At 39.6% G+C, this 22,575-nt stretch overlaps 1 protein-coding gene across 2 annotated transcripts in view; it reads right to left on the reverse strand.

Moving 5' to 3' along the window:
- b4galnt1b (beta-1,4-N-acetyl-galactosaminyl transferase 1b) overlaps window positions 1-22,575 on the reverse strand; it is a 28,883-nt gene continuing 6,308 nt past the window's right edge. For both annotated transcript variants that reach the window (XM_034300302.2, XM_034300306.2), the window contains exons 3-12: window positions 21,314-21,536; window positions 20,565-20,741; window positions 19,801-19,907; window positions 16,986-17,023; window positions 16,168-16,348; window positions 13,814-13,912; window positions 13,324-13,511; window positions 12,875-13,015; window positions 9,931-10,168; window positions 1-9,143 (exon numbers count right to left, since the gene is read on the reverse strand). In XM_034300302.2, the coding sequence (XP_034156193.2) occupies window positions 8,929-9,143; window positions 9,931-10,168; window positions 12,875-13,015; window positions 13,324-13,511; window positions 13,814-13,912; window positions 16,168-16,348; window positions 16,986-17,023; window positions 19,801-19,907; window positions 20,565-20,741; window positions 21,314-21,528 (1,599 nt within the window). In that variant the 5' untranslated portion in view covers window positions 21,529-21,536 and the 3' untranslated portion in view covers window positions 1-8,928. The remainder of the gene's footprint in view (window positions 9,144-9,930; window positions 10,169-12,874; window positions 13,016-13,323; window positions 13,512-13,813; window positions 13,913-16,167; window positions 16,349-16,985; window positions 17,024-19,800; window positions 19,908-20,564; window positions 20,742-21,313; window positions 21,537-22,575) is intronic.

Genomic DNA, 22,575 nt, shown 5'->3' on the forward strand with positions numbered 1-22,575 from the left:
TGAATATGCAAAATAGATATATATCACCCATATCTCTCTAGTCTAATATGACTAGAACTAGCTAAATTAACTAGCTGTTTGGTAAACTAGCTCACTTTAGTCACGCAAGTAGGATTTCAGAAATCTGTCCGAAAATATTTCAATATTACTGTAGACTCTATCATCTATTCATCACTAACATTTGCTAACTTTGCTAGCTATCTTAGCACTCTGATTCTACGGCTAAAAATGTAATAATTTGCATATTAGACGTGTTTGGTTCAAAGCTGCTGATCCTGAAATTTTGTGACATCACAAACAAAGCTCATATGTTAGCTCCGCCCTTAAATCAGACTTACCCTATATTAGCTATGACGTAGTAAATCGACAATTCCAAATGATTCCTCAGACGAATCCTACGGCGCGTGTGGTTCGACGTTTCTTCAGTTCCCCGCTCACAACTTTAGTTCCTACCTGCGATTAGTTCCCACATCAAATGGAAGAAAAACTTAGAAACGTGGTTTCATCTTATCCTGTCATATACGAGCTCTCCTTATCATTACATGTGTATAGAGACATTACGGAGAAAAATAACGCTTGGAAGGAAGTAGCAGAGATCGTTGGTGGTTAATTTGTGTTTAACTAGCTAGCTTTAGAAGGTAGATATCTACTTTCTCATCAGAATTTAAAAAAAGTTGGACAAGCCACGCCCACAAGAGACGAACTACAAACTACACGAGTGACTCGTCACTTGCTAGTGTGAATGTAGAGTTATACAGAAGTTTCTCTTTTGGACTGAAAGTGTGACTTTAGTAAAAATCAGAGAGTGATGGTGTGTTATTCATGAGTCTGAGAACTTTCCGATGTCTAAACGATTAAATTCCCACTTTTTATAGATTGATTTTGTGTTTTATTGCAGTTGTTAAATCTCGCTAAACTCTGAATTTCTGAATAAACAAGTTTTAAAACACTCACAGATGCCTTTCTGTACTAATAGATATCATCATGTACACTGCTATCTTACGAAGTTTGCTAAAAATGAAACATAAAAAAATGACATGAAAAAATTCAGCACGGCCAAGAGATTTAAAACTTTTATCTCATTCCGTAACAGTTCCAGAGAATCTTTAACATTTACAAAAAGAGGATAAGTGACATTTTGTTGTTGTTGCTGCTGTTGTTGTTTTTCTCTCCGGGGGAAAAATTTCATTCCTCTTGAATTTCCGTAGAAAGGGCGAGGAGCTGGATTATTATTTTGTGAATGTGTCACCACCTAGTGGCGAAAAAATGGACACATGCAGACACAGAGACAGGAAGTGGGTTCACAAGACCATGTGTGGAGTTTAAACCGCATTCAGCACCATCTGTAGAGTCCATCCTGAGCTCATAACATCTCTCTAACGTAACATCTACTCGCTTTCTTCTCACCACTCCGTCCAGCTCGGGCTCCTCACAGCCGCAGGAGCTTCTCATAAAGTTCCCTCAAAGTCTCAAAGTCTTTCTTCTGTCATTCTTTCCTTTAACTCCTGCTCCTCACATTCGTACATTTTGAGGAGACGTGAACAGGAAATGCACTGCATGGCAGCATAATAAATAAATAAATAAATAAATAAATAAATAAGTCCTGAAGCCTAATTAATTGCATAACTGTCATTTTTTGGTGTAACAAATAAGTGGTAAAAGTACAAACAAACAGCTTTACAACAGTACATGTGGGAAAGGACAGGGTTTTAGTGCTAACAATTTTAAATGAACATAAATTAACAATTAACCGCCAAAATGAATTAAACAGGACTTCACCAATCGATGACTGTCAACTTCTCAAAACCACTTATAAATAAACAAAAGTCACTTAAATCAAGTTAAGGTGAGTTTTGACATCTTTGAACACACACTGAAGGGGCGTGGCTACAGAGTGGTCAAAAAGTTTTAGCCTAAAATCTTTGTGTTCAGCGCCCCCTGGTGTCCGATGTGAGTGTGCTGAGCGGCTGAGTCATGCAGCAGTTTTTATGTAGCAGGAATTCTCCGGCTTTCTCAGTAAAATAAACTCCACGGAGCCCTCAGAACATAATTTAACTACTTATTAGTATTAGGCTCATTATTTAAATGTGTACATAATATTTTCGAAATGTACTTCAGCCATAAAGCTTTTTATTCCTGAACTTCACTCACAGAACACATTTTTATTCAAATTGTTATTCAAATCAAGTTAACATAATTTATAAGTGTTCAAGTCATGTGACCAATCAAACAGGCTAAAAAAAAAAGCTCAATAATCAGAATAATAATGTTGATAATGGTGGGTTGTGATTTGCTCCACTGTAATTGAATTAAAAGAAATCCCAGACCACCACTAAGGACATTAGGGGGTTAATTTTATGGGGGTGAAAAGGAAAGAATTTAATCATTGGGCATATTTTTGCCCAAGCATCTGACGATCTGCAGTACAGAGAGGAGAAGACATGGTTGAAAAGTTTATCTGGGAAACGGGACTGCGTGCTTCAGTCCTGTGAAGGAAGGCTGCATTCTGAACAATCGGATGAATAAAACACTATGAGTTCATGGTGATGAAACTGACAAATCAAGACAGTTTCACTTCTACAGATCCTCTGTTTGATTTTCCACGGGACAGTGCAGTAGGGTTACGCATCGCAGTGCAGAACTAGCCACAGCGTTCCCGAGTTCCTGTGTCTGTTCCCCATCACGTGACAGTAGAAGGAATTAGATGGATGGCGAGATCATTTCTGACACTATGGTAGCGTCAGCACTTGCTTAATCTTACGGTAAACTTGATGTCAGTGTCTTTCCTTTTTTTTTCACAGCCCGATCATCCATCACCCGAAATCTATTTATACACGAGATTAGTTTTCCAGACTTATGCCTGTTCAGGAGTGTCGTAATTCTGATCGATTCACACAGGTTATGTAAAAATGTGATTTTGTAAAAAAAAAAAAAAAGGGGGGAGCACTTCCTGGAATGAAGAGCAAACCCTCTTTTCCCACAGGATGTAACACAATCATTACCGACACGTCAGTTCAGACGGGACATAAAGTATTTTACCTGGGGTTAATTCTACTGCTCAATCCCAGAGATACTTTGGTAATAATTAGTTTATCCCACCTCCCCATGTAAAACTGATCCTATCCAAATAGGGCTTACGTCATCCAAAATCTTCTATCCTCCATCACACGCTCCATCACAAACATTTAAAACATGAAAATCCGTCATCCATTTCCAGTAAATGCTGAGAGATGACCTGGCAGACCTCTTGTCTCTGTATAATGCGGGTGGGAGAGGACGCTGGCGTTGTCTGTTCGCCGCTTCTCCACTCGAGTTTTAACTAGTTTTAACTGTTAAAATAACAATGCAACGTTAGAACTACTTCTGTATAACATTTGGGTCTGTTATATGGATTTTACCGACTCGGACTCTACTTGGCTAATTGATAGCAAGTCCCTGCGGGCAGCTAACCGGCTGCAGCTTTTCCTGGCTCTGCCTGCATTCCCAGCGCTTACAGCTCCTTTTGGTGCTCACTACGATTTATCTCTTCTGGTCTCGATTTCTCCAGCCACATCACGGATGATTTCTTGCTGCCGATTTCTTCCCTTTCTTTCTATACTTCCCTACTTTGTATACTGCTAGCGGCTAACAACAGACGTGGAGCCCATGTGACTGGCGTAATGAACTACTCGGCCACTCAACTGATAGAATATAACAACCATAACATTCCAGCTTGTATATCAGTCATTAAAGAACTTGGACTCCTACGTCGGCCCCGGTACATCCACAGAAGCTCTCGGCGAAAGTTTGCTTACTCCCGGTCTGGTAACGAAATACCTTCCGTTTGGGCAGCTGTGCGCCCTGTAACATCTCTTCCACGCCATCAGAGGACTGATAATCTGTTGATTAGTAGCACTGGAGATCCTGCAACAGCGCCACACATGGAGCCAAACAGAAAACGTGGAGTGGATTTCAGCCTACTTCGGCCAGTAAGGAGATTCACTGCTTCATCTAAAATTAAAATTGAACTGTTTAATACACAATCCCTCACTAACAAATCCTGCTTTATACATGATCATATTCGGGACAAAAGTTTGGACATAATGTGCCTCACAGAAACCTGGCATCAACCAGATGTTTTTTCTGTTTTAAATGAGACCTGTCCTCCTGGCTACTGTTATTTCCAAAAAGCTCGTAGCACTGGCCGTGGTGGTGGCCTGGCTGTCATCTACCGCAGTCACCTAGATCTGTCCCCTCTGGCCCTCCCTGAGCTGTCTTCCTTTGAATATCTGGCATTTAATTGTAAGCCCCCTTTCACAATGACAGTACTATTAATCTACCAGCCACCCAAACTAAATGCATGCTTCATCTCAGAGCTATACAATTTTCTTTTAACTTTCTGCACAACCTCTTCCAATATAATAATACTTGGAGATTTTAACATTCATATCAACAACCCCTCTTGCCATCTTGCTACAGAATTCCTTCAGTTATTGCTTAAACCTCAAACAGTATGTTGATGTTCCTACACACACTAAGGGGAACATTCTTGATTTGGTCATTACTGAGTCTCCCCTTTTAAATGCACCATTGTGTATGATCTGTATCTGACCATAAGGTCATCTCCGTCGAGCTGCCTTTTCTGTCTTCCCACATCAAGCCCAAACGTGAAATACGTTTCAGAAATCTGAAAAACATTAACACAGAAAACTTGACCTTAAGCCTTCAACATCTTCATTCTGTAAATGTCTCATCAGTCACTGAATCTGTGGAATCTTATAATAAGATACTGAGCAGCATTTTGGATCTTCATGCACCCATCAAAGTTAGGACAATTGCGTTTTCTCGCTCAGCTCCCTGGTTCACAAGTGACCTGCGGAAAATGAAAGCAGCTGGACGAGCCATTGAGCGGCGGTATAATGCTTCTGGACTTACTGTTCACAAGCTGGCCTATCGGGACCACCAAAAAGCTTATTTGAAGTCCATCAAAGAGGCACGGTCACAGTACTATTCAAATATTATTCACAATAGTTCTGCCAATTCCAAACAGTTGTTCTCCACCATAAATCACCTCCTTAAACCTCAAATTGCTCCACTCACAGGAGCTACAGAAGAACAATGCAATGATTTTATGACCTTTTTTAAAACCAAAATTGACAAAATTCACTCCTCTTTTTATGTTCCTTCCTCCTTGTCTGCCCCAACTGCTGACCCGCAGTCTGATATTTCGATCCTGCTTTGCTGCTTCCCAGAAGTTACTCAACATGAGGTCGAAGACACCATCAGGGGGATGAGATCCTCCACATGTGCCCTCGACCCTTTTCCTACACCTCTGTTGAAAGCAAATATTTCTGCCATCAGTCCCCTTATCACCATAATAATAAACCAATCCCTTCAGACTGGCCATGTACCGTCTGCCTTGGAAACGGCCATAATCAGACCATTACTTAAGAAACCCTCAATTGGTCCTCAAATTTTTGCTAACTATAGGCCCATATCCAACCTGCCATTTCTCTCTAAGGTTCTGGAGAAAGTAGTTGCCAGCCACCTTCAAGACCACCTCAAACACAATAACATTTTTGAAAAGTTTCAGTCTGGTTTCCGTTCCGCTCACAGCACAGAAACAGCCTTAGAGTCACAAATGACCTGCTGATGACAGCTGATGCTGGTTCACCATCACTTCTTGTCCTTTTGGATCTTTCTGCAGTGTTCGACACCGTTGATCACGGTATACTTCTCAACAGGCTACACCACTCCGTTGGACTTAATAACACCGCCTTGCGTTGGTTCGAGTCATACCTTGCAGACAGATCTGAATTTGTGGCCATGGGAAGCTCAAGGTCCCGTTCACATGCTGTTAGATGCGGAGTTCCACAGGGATCAGTTCTTGGACCTATTTTATTCATTCTTTACATGCTCCCCCTTGGCAAAGTCATCAACCTTGGTGTTAGGTTTGACCCTCGTTTAACCTTTGAGGCTCACATTAAACATCTTTGCAAAACATCACCTCAGGAATATAGCCAGACTCCGTCCTACACTCTCCCTACATGATGCTGAGAAACTCGTCCACGCCTTTGTCTCCTCCAGACTGGACTACTGCAACTCTCTTCTCATCGGGATCCCTAGCAAGAGCATCCAGAAACTCCAGCACATACAGAATAGTGCCGCTAGGATCCTGATGAGAGTGCGTAAATACGAACACATCACACCAATTCTTCAATCATTACACTGGCTTCCCATTTCCGCCCGGATTGAATACAAGGTCTCCCTCCTCACACATCAGTGCATCTATGGCAACGCCCCCACTTACCTTAAAGAACTCCTCACCCCACAGATTTCAGCACGTCCCCTCCGCTCCACAAACACTCATCGTCTCCTCCCCCTAGGACTAATACCCGCACCATTGGGGACCGAGCCTTTTGCGCCGCTGCTCCTCGCCTGTGGAACGCCCTCCCTGAACATCTGAGGGCTCCACAAATGACTGATGCTTTTAAAAGGGGTTTAAAAACGTACCTCAGTTGGCAGCTGGTTTTAATTGCTGTTTTTTGTAGCACTTTGAGATTTTCTTTAAAATGTAAAGTGCTTTATAAATAAAATGTATTATTATTATTATTATTATAATGCGCTTCAGATATCGCTGCAGAGGACATGTGCAAAACAACCTGATAACCGCAAAATAATTAAAAATCAAAATCCAGCTTTTGAACAACAGTTTGTGTACATGCACGTATGTAATCAATAATCGTTTAGTGGCTTTGCTGTAAGTAATGTTACCACAGCTATCACATGTACAACATTTTCCAGTAACAAGGCAGTTCACAAGTAACAAGCATCACTAAGGTTGAGAAAAAAAGGAGTTTATATACTACAGCGTGTCCCAAAAGTCTCCATACATAGGACAAATGAACACTTTTTAGCAAAATGTCTTCCAAAATGTTTCATACAGGCCCTGAGTCTTAATTCATCTACATAACTGAAGAGAACATCGTTGTCTAGTTACGCAAACCGTCATCGTAAACAAACTCCTCATCGCATTTCAGCTTTTCTTCATTCATTATTCCTGATATCATTTATACTACATCATTTACCTGATTAACATTCCCTTGATTTATTTTCCCACATTTCATTTACACCGCTCTAAAACGCGTGCTTGAATTCGACGAAGCAAACCGTCACAGAACTCGTCCTCCCTCGCTCGCTCACGCAAGGAATTGTGGGTAATATTAGCTGAAAAAGTGTCCACACTTTAAAAATCTACCAGAAACAGTCGACTATCTGGGTACCTTCGGGTTTCCTTTCATTTCAACATACTACGATTTGGGACACGATAATTCTAATCTCGGATATTTAGGACGGACAGTAGGCCAGTTGAGACGCAGCAATGGTTTATGTTATATACATTTTTTCAAATATCCTTTAAGAACGTCTTGGACAAAAGAAGAAGGTATTGAATTCATTCTCATGGTTGGATCAGGAAGCTGTCGTGACGTTGTGATGGACTTTAACAGGAAACATGGCGAGCACATCACACACACCACACTGTCGCCAAACTGGGAGATAAAACTTGCCTGAGACGACTCCGTGTGTGTTTACAAAGAAACGCCAATCATATAGAGGATGCTTTACTGAAAAATAGTGTTAATTTCTCCTCTGTATAGAGACTTTTGGGACACGCTGTAGAGAGTTATATCTGAATAGCAGGGCAGAGTTGATAAACCCCACATACACAATCTGTTTTATTATTTCAGTTCAGACGTAATTTAAATTAATGGCAATTTTTTTAATAACCCGATTATTCTGTTAAACTGTTAAGTCTTTAAACCAATCAATTTTCAGCTCTGCGCACACAGATCCGGCACAGGTAATTCGTTACCGTTTGACTCACTCAGTAATGGAAATAATGCTGAAATATGCGATGACGGATTGGTTACTGAAGCACACTGTCAGGTAGAGAAGCGGAGAAGCGTCAGGTCTGTTTATTTCTGTCTGAAGTAGCTTGGGGTGTGATCTCTCCTGTGTCTATTTGTTTTAGTGCAAACACTTGGAGAGAAGACCCTCAAGCACACACACACACACACACACACACACACACACACACACACTGTAATTCAACAGAAAGTGGGTAAGTGTCAGTGCTGTCGAAGCTGTGCTCACTGATGCGTAACAGTTTGGTTTCTCCTCAGACTGTAAACACATGATATGGACCAACAACATCAACCAATCAGGACAAAGAGGCGTCTCTACTTGCCTGTCAGGAATTCAGGAAGCTCCGCCTCTTCAGGCATTCTAGTCAAGGGTTGTGTTTATGTTTTGGGGGTGTGTCTTTTTTTTTGAGGGCGGGGCTTAACTCCAATCACAGGCTGCACCTTTAAGAGCCTCTTTTCAGTGCTTAAGTTTAAAAAAATTGTCCATCGTCCACATTTTTAAATTGATAGTGTTTCAGTTTCAAATAAAGAAGTTTTTTTTTAAATAATTTTTTTCTGTCAGTCATCATGAAGGAAGTTCAATTCAAAAATTCCCTTAAAAACTTCTAGCAGAATGATCTTTAACCGTGACTGGCAGAAGAGAAACAACGGGAACCACTCGAGACGTAGAAACATGGGAATGTATCTGTATCTAAAGTCTCTCGAATAAAAAAAAAAAAAAAAAAAAACAGAACACCGATATAATCTTAACTCCTTTTTTAAACAAACAAAAAAAAAACCCTCCAAAAACAAACTTGTGACTGTTATCTCCCAGCTGTCAGTCACAATTTAATGACGTTATGGCCCCTCCAAAAGGAGGAGACTATATATTTTTTCTTTCCCACACTAAAATGAGGGAAGTGACGACGTAGACGACCCCACGCAACCCCGAGTCCCCTCAAAGACTCTCTTTAGCTACTCACAAAAAAGAGAAGTCTTTTGGGAGAGGAAGACAGAACGAGGGAGAGGACGGTGAGGTGGGTGTTCAGTTGTGTGTGAGACACTGGAAGCGGTTTTTGAAGTACAAGAGGCCGTTCTTCGTACGCGTGGCATCCGAAGAGGCCGGAGGGTAACGGAACTTTGCGTAGGCTTTGTCGCTTTCCGATTGGCCCCACGGAAGCTTGATCTTGGTGGCGTGGTTCACGATGACATCATCGCACGAGCCAACGTGGAGCGAACCCAGGCCATCTATGAAAAACTCTGGGAACAATGAGACAAATAATTAAACAGGATAAAACAACGAGGTGATTTTGGGAAATATTCTAGCTTCTGCACTAAGCATTCGGATTAGCGCGCTCTTTGGTGTGTGATTGTGTTTGAGCTCGCACACGGTTAAATTAATGTTTAGCTTGGACTCTAAATTTGGTCAAATCATTCACTTTTTTTGACATCCATAACGTCTTCTTTTACACGGTAGTAATAAAAAGTGTCAAAAATGCAAGCTAACACTAGCTTATGTTAGGTAAATGCTAATTGCTCCCTTTGTTTTAATGCCTAAAATAAATCAGTGACTAAAAACAGCATGGATTAATATTTACACCTTTACAATCATCAAAACAAAATCAGAATCCATGATTATGCATGGATATGCAATTCAGAGATTCATGACTAGCTTTAGCTAAATTAGTCTTGGATCCTCAGATGAGTCTTGAATCCTCAATTCAGCATTTATTTATATAAATTTATTTAACAGCAACCCAAACCCATCGGAATATACTGCGTTACGTTACCGAAGCCTCTGAGGTGACTGTTTTGTGACGTCACAAAATGAGCTTATATGAAGCTCCTCCCCCAAATCAGTGTAATACTGAGATACTGAGAACATCCTTGTGTTAAATGGAAAAATCTGTTAACAACCAGTTACCAATCTGTATGACGATCTGCGTCCAGAAGGATTTTAATCATTTAAACTCTACGCTGTAAAGTTCAGGGCGATTTTTAAAGCTTGTGTGTGTGTGTGTGTGTGTGTGTGTGTGTGTGCACTCACCGAGATGGGCGACGCGAGCCAGCCGGGGGTCGAAGCCCACCTGTCGCACCTTGTCGGTCCGAGCCAGGAAAAAGTTGATGACTCCATCGGTGACCACGCAGTTGGGGAAGCCCTGGATGATGTGATGGAAACCTCGTCTCATGTGGAGACAGTCTCCATCCTCATCTCCAGCTTCGATAGAGATGGTCTGCCTGTAGGTGGAGGTGTAGCCTGTAGCTTCACGCACAGCACCGCCCACCTACACACACACACACACACACACACACACACACACACACACACAGAGGCAGTCCATTAATATCAACCTTTATTCTCCAGCTGGTCTGTGTATCCCAGTTTTTGTTGTTGTTTTTTTCCTATAAGAAAAATCTCCTTAAATTAACATTCTGATGAAAAATTAGAGAAATTAGTCACGGTGCGACGCTTTACGCACTTCAACATCATGGCTTCACTCTGCAAACTATACACTGATGCACCAAACGCTTCAGTGGTGCTTCTGAATTCTTATTAGCGCTACGAGATTATGGACGAAATCTGGTATGAGTTCTGCATTAAAATCATTTACCAAACAATCACATTATTATTATTATAATATGGACGTGTACGACAATTACAGGAATAATATGTTTCTACTTCAGCATTTTTTATTTCTTAATATTTGTTTAAAAATAAGCGAATGAAATTTTCACATTACACTTTGCTGCTTATGGCACTATTTTATTTTTGCGTCATTAAATAATCACAAACAGGAAAGTCAGGAATAAGCTTAACATATTTTATATATCTATATCTATATCTATTTTATATATTTCACTTTATTCACATTACATTTCTCTATAGGCTGCTACATTTTATTATATAGTCTACTAGATTTTATTATATTCCTTTTATTGTGGGACGAGGAACTAAGGAGAAATGTTTCAGTACTTTACATCACGTGTATGTGACAAATAAAGAACGTTGAAGACAGAACATGAGAAATAAGGCTTGGTAGAGCACGTATACAATGACCAAGACTTTGCAAAGACATAAAGACACAAGAGGTTATAAACAGGCAAACTAATCAATAACTAACAGAGAGCAGGTGGCCACAGTCAGTACACAATTAGGAGACAAACCAATGATAAGACAGGAGGCGGAGACAATGAACACACGTCATAATAAGAGTATAGCTGGACAATATGTTGGAACTAATGTAGCGTCTTTATGTAATATTTTGGACTCTCTATCTAATATCTAATATCTAATATCGGAGACAGATATCCCAGACTGATTTCTGTTTCCTCTCTGTCCCTGGTCATGGAGATGTGTTAGTTCCTGTTCGGTTCGGAGTTTTGAAAAACAGGAAGCTGAAACAGGAAGCTGAAGCTCACAGGGTTACTGGAGATGGCAGTTTAGGCGACGTCCACGTTAATACGAATAAATTTTAAAAGCGCATCTTTTTCTCTACGTTTTGGTCTTCCGTCTACACTGAGACGGCGTTTTTGTCCAGCGAGAAAGGGAGCTTTTCGAAAACGCTCTTCCAAGTGGATAAATTTGAAAATGCCGTTTTCGTGCTGTAGCGTGGACCGAGAAAACGGAAATATTCAAAAACAATGATGTATTTTTAGTCATGTGACTCATTCAACTCAAAAGAAACAAGATGGAGGACGATATTGTGCTGCAGTTGTTGTTCCAGCTGTCCAGTTTGATGGTGTTGTTAAAGACTAATGTCTCTTTGTACAACCTTCAGACTTTGTTGCATCAATTCAAAGTAAATAAACGCCTGACAGAAATGACGCGGGCCAAAGTGTCGTACGTTTTTACGGATGTAAGTGTTTTCAGACGTTTCAGTATGGACGAGTATTCTTGGAAAATGTCTGAAAACACCAGTGTAAACGAAGAGAGTGTGCGTGCGCGTGTGTGCGCGTGTGTGCGTGTGTGTGCGCGCGTGTGTGTGTGTGCGTGTGTGTGTGTGCGTGCATTAGAATGAGCATGCAGATGTACTCTGTAAAATGCCATTTTTGTCTGAAAGGTCACATAACTGACCCCATGAGCCCACGCAAATTTCTGCAGCAGCTTTTTTTTCTTCCTTTCTGAAGACTGGAGTTTCTTCTTCTGCAGCCAAACTTTCTCAATTCTGTCCTTTGTTTCACTGAAACTCTATTTCTCATTTCCTTTCTCTTTTTGTTGTTGAGTGTGTGAGCTAACTAGGAGCTGGGAAGAACGGAAGCGCGGGAAACGAAACTTCGCCATGAGACAAAGAAACGCGAGGGTTTAAATCGACTTAATAATTAGGAACTAAACAGGTAAGAGGTGAGTACAAAAGTGATGACACACATATGACATCATGAGGGGCAGAGACAGGACCAGGAAGTGAAAATGACATCATGATCTGAGGGGATTCGTGACAATTATTTTCGCTGTCGTCGGCTATCACTATGGTAACAGTGGGGTAGTAGAGCCGTATGCTGTCAATTATTCAGTTATTTATAATTTACTATGTATGTGGCAGCAGGAGCGTGGTGGAGCATCAGCTAGGGACGGAGAGGAGCTGGGATGAACTGACAGGTAACACGTGATGATTCTCACCTGTGTGTAATCACAGTGAGTTTACGTATGTGTGCTTTGTTCGTCCTTTCAGCGGATGCGTGAGCCAGCGAGAGACCGAGCTGTCAGCTTCTGCACACCGAGTCACGAAATGTGAACATGAGCATGAACTTAAACACTGAAAGCCCGCAAACTAGCTTAGTGAGCTACGCTGTCTCTGAGCATGAACAAAACAAAAGAGCTGCTTGTTGACTTCAAGAGAGCACGGAGCGACCAGTTTTAACTGCTTTGTAGTTGGAGCTCTGTACCATAAGAACCTCACTCACCTTTTATACGTTTTGTATAAGTAAACTATGTGTAACTTGTGAAGTGACATTAAAGTGGAAAGTGGAAAGTGGAAACGTGAGCGTCTCACCAGGTCGAGCGTGGTCTTCTCCAGAACGTCCACCAGTTTCTCCAGCTTGGTGTTGGCAGTGAAGATGAAATCATCATCCACCCACAGCACGTACTTGGTGGTGACCTGGGACACGGCCAGATTACGACCTGCGAACCAACCCTGACACACACACACACACGCACACACACACACACACACACACACACATAATAAAACAACTACAATATGACATTCAGTACACATGAGCCGTTTAGGAGTCGACTCCGTTTAGTGAGCCGAATCAAATGATATGATTCACTGAAAAAGAGCCATTATAATAAACAAACTCTTGACTATCAAGTAAACAATTAATCTTTGATAAATGATGAAAATAGATCAGTTCTTGACTTTTGTACAATGGATTCACTTCTTTCTTCAGTGAAACGTGCCAAAAGCTGAACTTTGACCTCTATACAAGGATCTCGTACCTTTCCGAAGGGCATGATGTAATGCTCGATGTAGGGCCCGGACACCACCCTGGGGTTTTCGCTGTCGTCGGCTATCACTATGGTAACAGTGGGGTAGTAGAGCCGTATGCTGTCAATCAGGTCCTGGAGCTTGTTATAGCGCAGGAAGGTTTTGGTGGCGATCGTCACAAGAGCGCTGATGTTGTACTCTGAGATGATACAGAAGAGAAAACCTGCTGTTAAAGAAAATTAATCAACACCTTCTGACCAATCAGATTCAGGAATTCAACAGCGGTGTGATGTAGAGTAAGTTAACGCGTGTGTTAATTGATGTTTGTGTATTCATGTTAATTAAAATAACTGTTAATTAACATGAAATAAGACAGCATTAGTCTTAAAAACTAAGTCTAAAGTCTGATTAGGATCCAATCTAGATTCAGGACACGTGAACGATCAGGTGTATTCAGGGTCATGTGTTGTGTTTTTGTGTTTTTGTGTGTCGGTGATGAACCTTTATCTCCGTCTGAGCCTGTGTTGTAGAGTTTGGGGGTCACGCCGTGACGGATTTTGATGGTGAAAAGAGCCTGATGCCCCTCTGTCTCTAACTGCACTGAAACATAAACACACAAATGCTCACGTCACATCACGTGTACAGCGTCAGATAAAAACTTTTGGGCTTTTATAATAAGAGCAGGATTTTCTTTTGTGTATCAAAACTTGGAAATAACCACATGGACATATGCAGTGACCAAAAAAAGTGTTAAAAGTCTCAAAACTGTCTTTAAATCTCTCTGAGTCTCTCCACAGGACAATCAAGTCTGCTATTTTTCTAAACTGTAAATACAAACTGTAGACATTTAATTGTCTGTTTTGAAAAAAAAAAACAATACATGCATCACTATTTCAACTAATGATATTCCAACCTTCGTTACAAGCGTAGGCATTTAAATCAGAAAATAATCTATAAGTGTTTCTGCTGCATGGAAACAGCCTCAACCAGACAGGACTAACAGCTTGTTGTACTGAACCTGTCTGATTTAGCAGCATGATTCTAGACTCATGTGAGCGAAACTGGTTTAAAAAAGTTCAGTTCTTACTAACATCACATTCACACACACTTCAATCCCAGATTCCTCCATGCTCTTCATGTTGCTGTGACTTTCTGAAATCTCGGTCAGCAGCCGGAGCACATCCTCCAGGCCACCAGGGTCACTGTGTTTTTGTGTGTTTGAATCCTGGAATGTTGTAGCGACTTTAACGTGTGGTTCACCCTCAGTTCTGCTTTGTGTTATTATCCGTGTATGAACCTTTTTCTCTTTTTTTTTTGGCTTCTTGTGTACAGTAAATCCCCTGCTGTAACTGTATCTGTTGTTCCAGTTAACGCGATTTCAGTTGACCACGGTCTGAAAAAATTAAATAGAACATTCCAGAGATATAGTAAACATTCCCAATTTAAATTGCGCGCCGTTCTGAGTAACGTGATGAAATCTTGTGTGATCTCACCAGAGACGTTATTCATCCCTTTGTCCAGTTTCGCTGTGCTTATGTTCAAGTAACCCTTATTTTGCTTAATAATGGCCTCAAAGCGCAAGAGTAGTGATGCTGGAAAATCAGATGTGCCAAAGAGAAGCAGTAAAGTGCTTCATGTAAGTGAAAAGGAGAAAATTCTCGATTTAATAGGGAAAGAAATAAAACTCGTATGCTGAGCTTGCTAGGATGTATGATGGTAAGAACAAATCTTCTATCCATGAAATTGTGAAAAAGAATAAGAAATTCATGCTACTATTGCTGTCGCACCTCTACATATTTTAAAAAGAGAGAAAGAGAGAGAGAAAGAGAGAGAGAGAGAGCACATTCACATAACTTTTATTATTATATCTGTTCAATTTTATTATTAGTCATTGTTGTTAATGTTTTATTAATGTCAATTAACATATGTCTAATTTAAAATTAAACTTTATCACAGGGATGTACAGTATATAGTGTTTGCTACTATCCACTGTGTATTTTTGCACAACACACTTTTTAAAAATTCACTTCCGCAACACGGCACATGGTGAATCCTGAGTCTAGGCTGATGTTGTGACACAAGTCAGAACGTAATTCCACTGAATTCAGCCCAATTTTACCGACGAGAAAAATTCAGATAATTCTTATGAGCAAATGTGAACAGGACAGTGGAGCTACATTATACGTAATTTCACTTCACGTAGAATTGCTCAGAAATTATTCATATAGATCTCCTTTAAATGTTTCTCAAATCAGAAGTACTGGAACGTGTTCGGATCAGAACTCGACTTGGAAAATTCCGAGTATCGCGTACAACGGAGTTACAGATAAACTGATTTGTGTGTGAAATCTGTGCGTAAATAAACCAAGGGCGCTTCTCCTTTGTATAACTGCGCCTCCTCGTAAGGCGTAACGTTCTCGCTCGCTGAAGCATCACTTTAAAGTGACGATACGCAATTAAAAGTTGAAGGTTCAACCTAAACGTTTCTACTCGTCAACTGACGTCTCCATACACGGATTTTATTTATTCATTTAATCAAAGTTGTATTTGTGTTTCTTATTAATGTATCATTTATTACATATAATTTGTAGTTTGGTTTGTAAGGAGGTAAGTGCGCGTGTGTGTGTGTGTGTGTGTGTGTGTGTGTGTGTGTGTGTGAGACAGTGACCTCTGGTGGCCTGGAGGAGTTGCAGAGTGTTTCTGCAGTGTAGCATGAACACAGGACAAGAATTCATCCAGGAACCGTGCAGTTCTCATTCAGGAGAGTTCCTCAAAAGGTTCCTGAACCTCTTTTAACTGCTACTGTACAGTATATCTGCTGTGTTATAATGCACAGCAGGTGTGTGTGTGTGTACCTGTGTCCGCGGTGCTGGGGTGGAACAGTGTGTTTGTGTACGTGATGAACTGAAGCTGGCGGTTCAGGTTGGGTAACAGGAAGCTGCTCAGCGTCATGTGCATCTCACCGTCGCCTCTGACCTTTACCCCCTCGACCTCTGCGGCGACGTTAAACGTACCGAGAGACGCGGAGAAATTCAGCTAAAAAAGAGAGAGAGAAAGAGAGAGAGAAAGAGAGAGAGAGAGAGAGACCAAAGTGAGAAAATGTAGATGGAAAACAAAATAATAAAAATAACAAACTCGTAGATGCTGTTTATATGCTTTATAGGCCGAGGCTATATGATCATATCACGATTCTCATGATACACAGTATCGTAGCAGTAGTGTTCTCAGTTTTAAAAAAACTGTTTAATGAGCATTTATTTATTTATTTATTTATGTTATAAAATGTATTTATATATTAAAAAATAGCATTATTTATATACAGTAAATATACAAATTTAACACTGAAAAGGAGAAAAAAACTTTTTACATAGTACAACATTTTAACATCTTGCAGTCAGTTTGGAATTATTACAAAAAAATTAAATGCAATAAAAAAATAATCACGATATCTCAGAAAAGCATATTGTCATGATTGATCATGATACTCTATATCGATATTATATGGTCAGATCAGCCAGCTCTGGTCACTAATCAGATCTTATATTAAAACAGTGTTTCTGATAAACACAGGGAACATTCACAGCTCTATAGGTGTTACGATCCTTTACGTAAACTCACTACAGATTATCTCATCATTATCTCAGACTTCTCATGCAAATAAAATTCAACTTACAGTGTAAACGTCTCTTGGCAGGTCTTTTAAGGCCAAGCCTGAAACACAGAACAGAGACTTCGTGTTAGTATGCAGCTTGACCTCCCTCAGAACCCACTCCAGAGCTCTGGATCATTTCCTGTACGGCGCTGAACCTCCGTATGGCGGCTCCAATTCTTTATTTTTATTCTGTAAATATTGTCAGAATCAGACATGTGGTTTTAGAGTTGGATCCAAAAGTCTAAGTCTCTATCCTTATTCTTAAGGGATTCGTTTCTCAGTAAGAGTAGTTTTATTTATTTTTATTTATTACGTCTCCGCCGTAAACAGCTCTCGCGTCCGGACGGCAACTGAATAGACCGTAACTATACGAATATAGAGAACATTGCTGAGTCATTCACAGTGATATGTATTTATTTGGCAGACTCTGATGTTGATTAAGAACTGACCGTGATAAATTTACTCAATCATTTATTTCTAGAAAATTAAAAGCTGTGTGATATTGTATTTATACTGTATAAAGTGGTTTAAACCTCGTGTGCGTAAGTTGATGAATGCAAATCACCCGTAAATTACCAGAAGCATGCACGGCACAGCTGATTTGCATTTAGTGATGCCCACAAAACTCCATAAAAGGCAACGCTCACAGCGCTAAATGACGAGTAAATGGCAAAAATCGACTTTCTCAGAGGTAGAAGTGAACGTTATTTTGACTCTCGTCTTTGCCAGTAAATATATTTATTATTTACAGTGTAAGAGAAGAAAAGAAAATGGTTTGGGATGAAAATAGAAAACTGTGATTGACACTAAACACATCTCACACAGAAACTGCTATTTTTATTCAAGGCAAAATGTCTTAGCACACTAGGGCGTATATGACACACTGCACCTTGAGACATACCACATCAGTCACTTATCGGTCACTCAGTGCTGGCTATAATAAAGTGCTGCACAGCGTTAAAAGAAGATCCTGCGGCTTTAATTATAGATTTATGTTGGCTTGATTCCTTTATTTTTTGCATATTTACTATTTCTTTAGTTAATATATTAATGTTAATATAAAATGACTGGGTTTCACAAAACACATTAAATTTCTTACATAAGCTATTTAAACTTGACATTATAATCCATATATAAAAGTGCAATTTATATGATTTGAAGTTGATTGATCAAAGTTTATATTAGTTAGTCTTCTTCTGCGTAGATTTACACACACTCAGGAGCAGGAGGAGGATACGAATATTTTTCCAAAATTACAGGATTTTCATGAATACCAAATTTCTTGTAAATCTTTCGTATGCTTCAATTAACGATTTACGAATAAACCTATTCGTATCCAGATTGATGCATGAGGCCCAGTGCTTGTACGTCACTTTGTTTTGAGTTCAGTTCACATCCTTTTTGTTCTGGTTTCGGTTCTGTCTCTGATCTCAGTTCTCGATTAGTTTGTTCATTTATTATTATTATTATTATTATTATTATTACTATTATTGTTGTTGTTGTTTAGGTGCATTTCTGAACGTTATTACCCCTTTCCATGTAAATCTGTTTTTATTTTACTCGTGCCTGTCTTTTCACTTGATGGATTATCACTCTTTGACTCTGCCTTTCCGTTTTGCTGGCATTAGCTATTAACTTTGATGAGGACTTGTGGAAATAAAGAACATGCTGAGCATACACACTTGCATCCTGCCTCCGACCGCACGCTACACGCATACAGGCGGTATGAAGTTATACCACTTAAATCGCTGATGCTCTTCCAAAGCGTTCATCTTTCTGACATTCAGGAGGTGTTTAATGTGGATACACAATCAAGGTCACTAAATACGGAGAGAATCAGAGATTTAAAAAATGCAAGCGGCAGCATCTGCATGCAAAGTCAACTAAGACAGGACTAAAATGATCAGAGCTGGTGTTGAGAACATGGACATGGCTGATCCAGATGCAAATAAAATAACAGAGAAGCAGCTGCACATGATGGAAATGCCATCAGAATGATCTTATTACTGATAATGATCGCTGTTTCTTTTCTTAATATGGTATTATTTTAACTAGTTTTTTCTTTTTTTTATTTATTTCTGTGTTTTCAGCTCTGTTCAGACCCTGGTTATGTTTTCGAGGACATTAATCATGTTTGTGTTTGTTCCAAAGATAACAACGAGAACATTTTGACTGGGTCTCTCTTATCACCTCTGTGTCGTTCTTCTGTGCTCGTTAGCTGAAAATATAAAAATCCAGTTTCTCGCATGACTTGTAGCAGATTTGTGAAAGTGTGATAGATATATTTCACATTCACTGGGTTCTTAATTTACAAATCCTGCTTAACAAACCACTCCTGTATGTGTGGTGCTGTTCTAGTAAAATAATCAACGACAGGGTGGATTGATGAAGTTACTGTTACCACACTAACGTTGATTATTTTCCTATAACAGCACTTCCTGAAGTGTTTTATTCCTCATACACCACAGCAATTTGCCAATGATTACAGTTTTATATTTATTAAAGTACAACACATCATACGCATATGCACAAAGTGCTGACACTGGAGACTCCTTCCATGAATGTTAAATAAACATCTTACACAAAACTTCACCATATCAATGATTTATTTTAATCTGTTTATAAAGCAGAGCGTCTGTTACTATAGAAACGATAACGTATTAGAACGAGCGTGTTAATATAACACTACTGCTGCACTACTGTCAGAGCTGCTGTTGTAGAGAATTAATCAACGCCTTCTGACCAATCAGAGTCCAGAATTCAGCAGCGCTGTAGGATAACAGTAAATAATGAATAACTCACTCTGTCTTTGTGAAATATGGAAAGAAATAGTCACCTGCTATAAGAATAGTCTTGAGCGGCCGCACCTCCACACCCTGCGTCGGATACTGAAGAGGGCTGTTAGCTTCAGCTACAATCAGTAAATCAGCAGGGGTCTGTGACCTACACACACACACACACACACACACACATATATACAGTAGATATAATCATATATATGTACAGTACTGTGCAAAAGTTTTGGCACCTTTTTTTGTACAAACTTTGTTATAGATGTTTATTTTCTGACTTCTACATTATTGATTCAGTACAAAAACCTTTTAGATTCCAAACATTAGTTTTCCAGCACAAAATGAAACGTTACAGAAAAATGTTTGTATGTCAGTAAAGAAAGCAGCAGATTCCATAAGAGACACTTTTCAGATAAAAACATAATGAAGGCTGCTGGGTTTCGCTGCAGAAATAAGAAGCGAGTCGACAGTCAAAGTCTCCAGAAGAACTGTGGCTGCTTCTGCAAGATGCTCAGTAACACTTCCAGCTCATTTCCTTATAAAACTGCACACACTGCACCTCAGATACTGCTTTATTTATTTAAAGTGAAGGATCGTCACATTAAATATTGACTTTGTTTCATTTATTACTGTTTACTGCTCTTTATAGTATTTTTTTAAAATGTAGAAACATTTAATTTCATTATTTTTGAACGCATCTTTACTCTACAGCATTTCTATACATGTGCCTAAGACTTTTGCACAGAACTGTCTATATAAAATAATAACTGGTAAGCTGTTTTTGTGTATTTTTAATGTTTATTTGCACCTCATTTGGAAGCCCTGGTACTCTTTGGCACGGCGTCTCTTCATTTCATCGAGCTGGGAAGGCTGGAAGGCCGTGTGCAGTGAGTGGGCAGACACTCGCGGGAACAGCAGTTTGGCGAAAGGTAAATTCACGCTGGCCCTCTCACCCTCACACACACAGCCGTTACGAGCCAGAAGCCTGCGAGAAAAGGAAAAGGATGTTATTACTATTTTAACAGATTTGTTTATTCTCTTTGGGATGTATGCAGAAAGTTCCTCGAAAGCCCAGTCGATATTCTGAGCTCCACATTAGCATTATTAATCCCAATAAAGTCATAATTATAAATTTTAAAAAAGTTCACGCCTCTGAGGTTGCTAGAGTTTTCTCGAGTACAAACATCTGTTTTTTCAATAGAGTCTACAAACACAAGCTCTTGCCTTCAAACACAGAAAAAAATCAGGGATAGAAAAGGCGGACTGTAGAAGGAAATTGTTTTTGTTTGTTTGTTTGTTTGTTGTCAGATGTAATATGATGTAACACAAAACCAGGAGACAACTTCAAAATGAAAACTAGTATATAAAGACTAAGATGATGATAGATGAAGGAGAAGATGGCGAGAGTTGAAATAAATCTAATGCTGGTTGTAATTATGACATTAATCACTGGTTTAATTGAACAAAATGGCGTCCACACTCATTATTCAGCAGCGTGTAGAATAGCACTTGATCCAGCACACTGTATTAATTTAACGTGTGAATGCAGGTACCGACCCTGCGACGTTCTCCTTCACGCGGTACGGGATGGAGCCGGCGCTCGGGTCTGGATCGGGAAGTCTGTCCTCCAGCAGCCGCTCGACGCCCGAGCCGGGTCTCTGCCGTACGTCCACAGTGCTGTAGGCTCGAGTGGGCCATGAGTGCAGCACAGCCATCAGCAGCAGCACCGACGCTATCAGCGCTAACAACACCGTCTTCAGCAGAGAATGCATTCTACAATCTGACACACACACACACACACACAATGAATTTACACTATTTTTTTTTCTGGTCCTGTTCTTCAAACTGGTACTAGTACAAGAGTCGGAGCTCCTCCTCGTCCTGCCTGGGTGGATGCTGGTGGTCCACATCATGTTCTCTTTCTCCACAGGTTTTTAAAAATAAAAATATATATATCACAGACTGACAGTTTAATGAACCTGATCTACATGTTGTCCATAAGGACAGCGGAGTTTAGCTTCAATCCCACCTGATTTATCTGAGGGATTAATTACAGGTGTGGTGCAGTCAGGTGGAGTGGAACATCTCGTCCTCGGGGATCACAGACGAGCACCTTGGGGTCCGGGGTATGATGGAAAAGTGTTTATAAAAAAACAACCAGAAGCCACTAATTAAATAAGCGTTTAAAAATAACCTGCGTTTGTTATTTCATCATTGTTTGGATTTTGTCTACTGTTTGGAAACTGAAATTCCATAAATTTATATTCGTGCATGAAATGTTCATTAAAGCTGTGATAAAAATGTTATCAGTGATGTTTAACCCTAATTATTATACTTTTATTATTATTATTTACAAAATTATATATGCTAATCTTTATTATGTGTGATATATTTATATAATTATCTGTTATTTATCTCTAAATCTCTTTAGAAAAATGTGATTATATAATGCAAATCAAGAACATATTCAATTTAACTATATTATAAAATAAAAAAATAAACAATACTTCTTTATACTTCTTTATGATATACATTTATAACAATATAATTAAAATATACGCCATATTTCAGGAGAAATTAAATCCAAAGGATAATATCGTACTGAAAAAATGCGTTCTTAATCCAAAAATGGAAAAATGGAAACACTTCTACATGTACTTTGTATATTTTATATAATAATTGTATATTTATATACACTATATTCATATCTTAGACCAACTCGCTCGTTCGGTTGCCGGATGTGTTCACGGTCACAGCGCGGCGTTATGATGTCAGCGTTGCACGCGGCAGCTTTAATCCGTACACGTGTCCGTACACGT

This window comes from Pangasianodon hypophthalmus, chromosome 2, assembly GCF_027358585.1.
Source record: "Pangasianodon hypophthalmus isolate fPanHyp1 chromosome 2, fPanHyp1.pri, whole genome shotgun sequence".
Classification (NCBI taxonomy): domain Eukaryota; kingdom Metazoa; phylum Chordata; class Actinopteri; order Siluriformes; family Pangasiidae; genus Pangasianodon; species Pangasianodon hypophthalmus.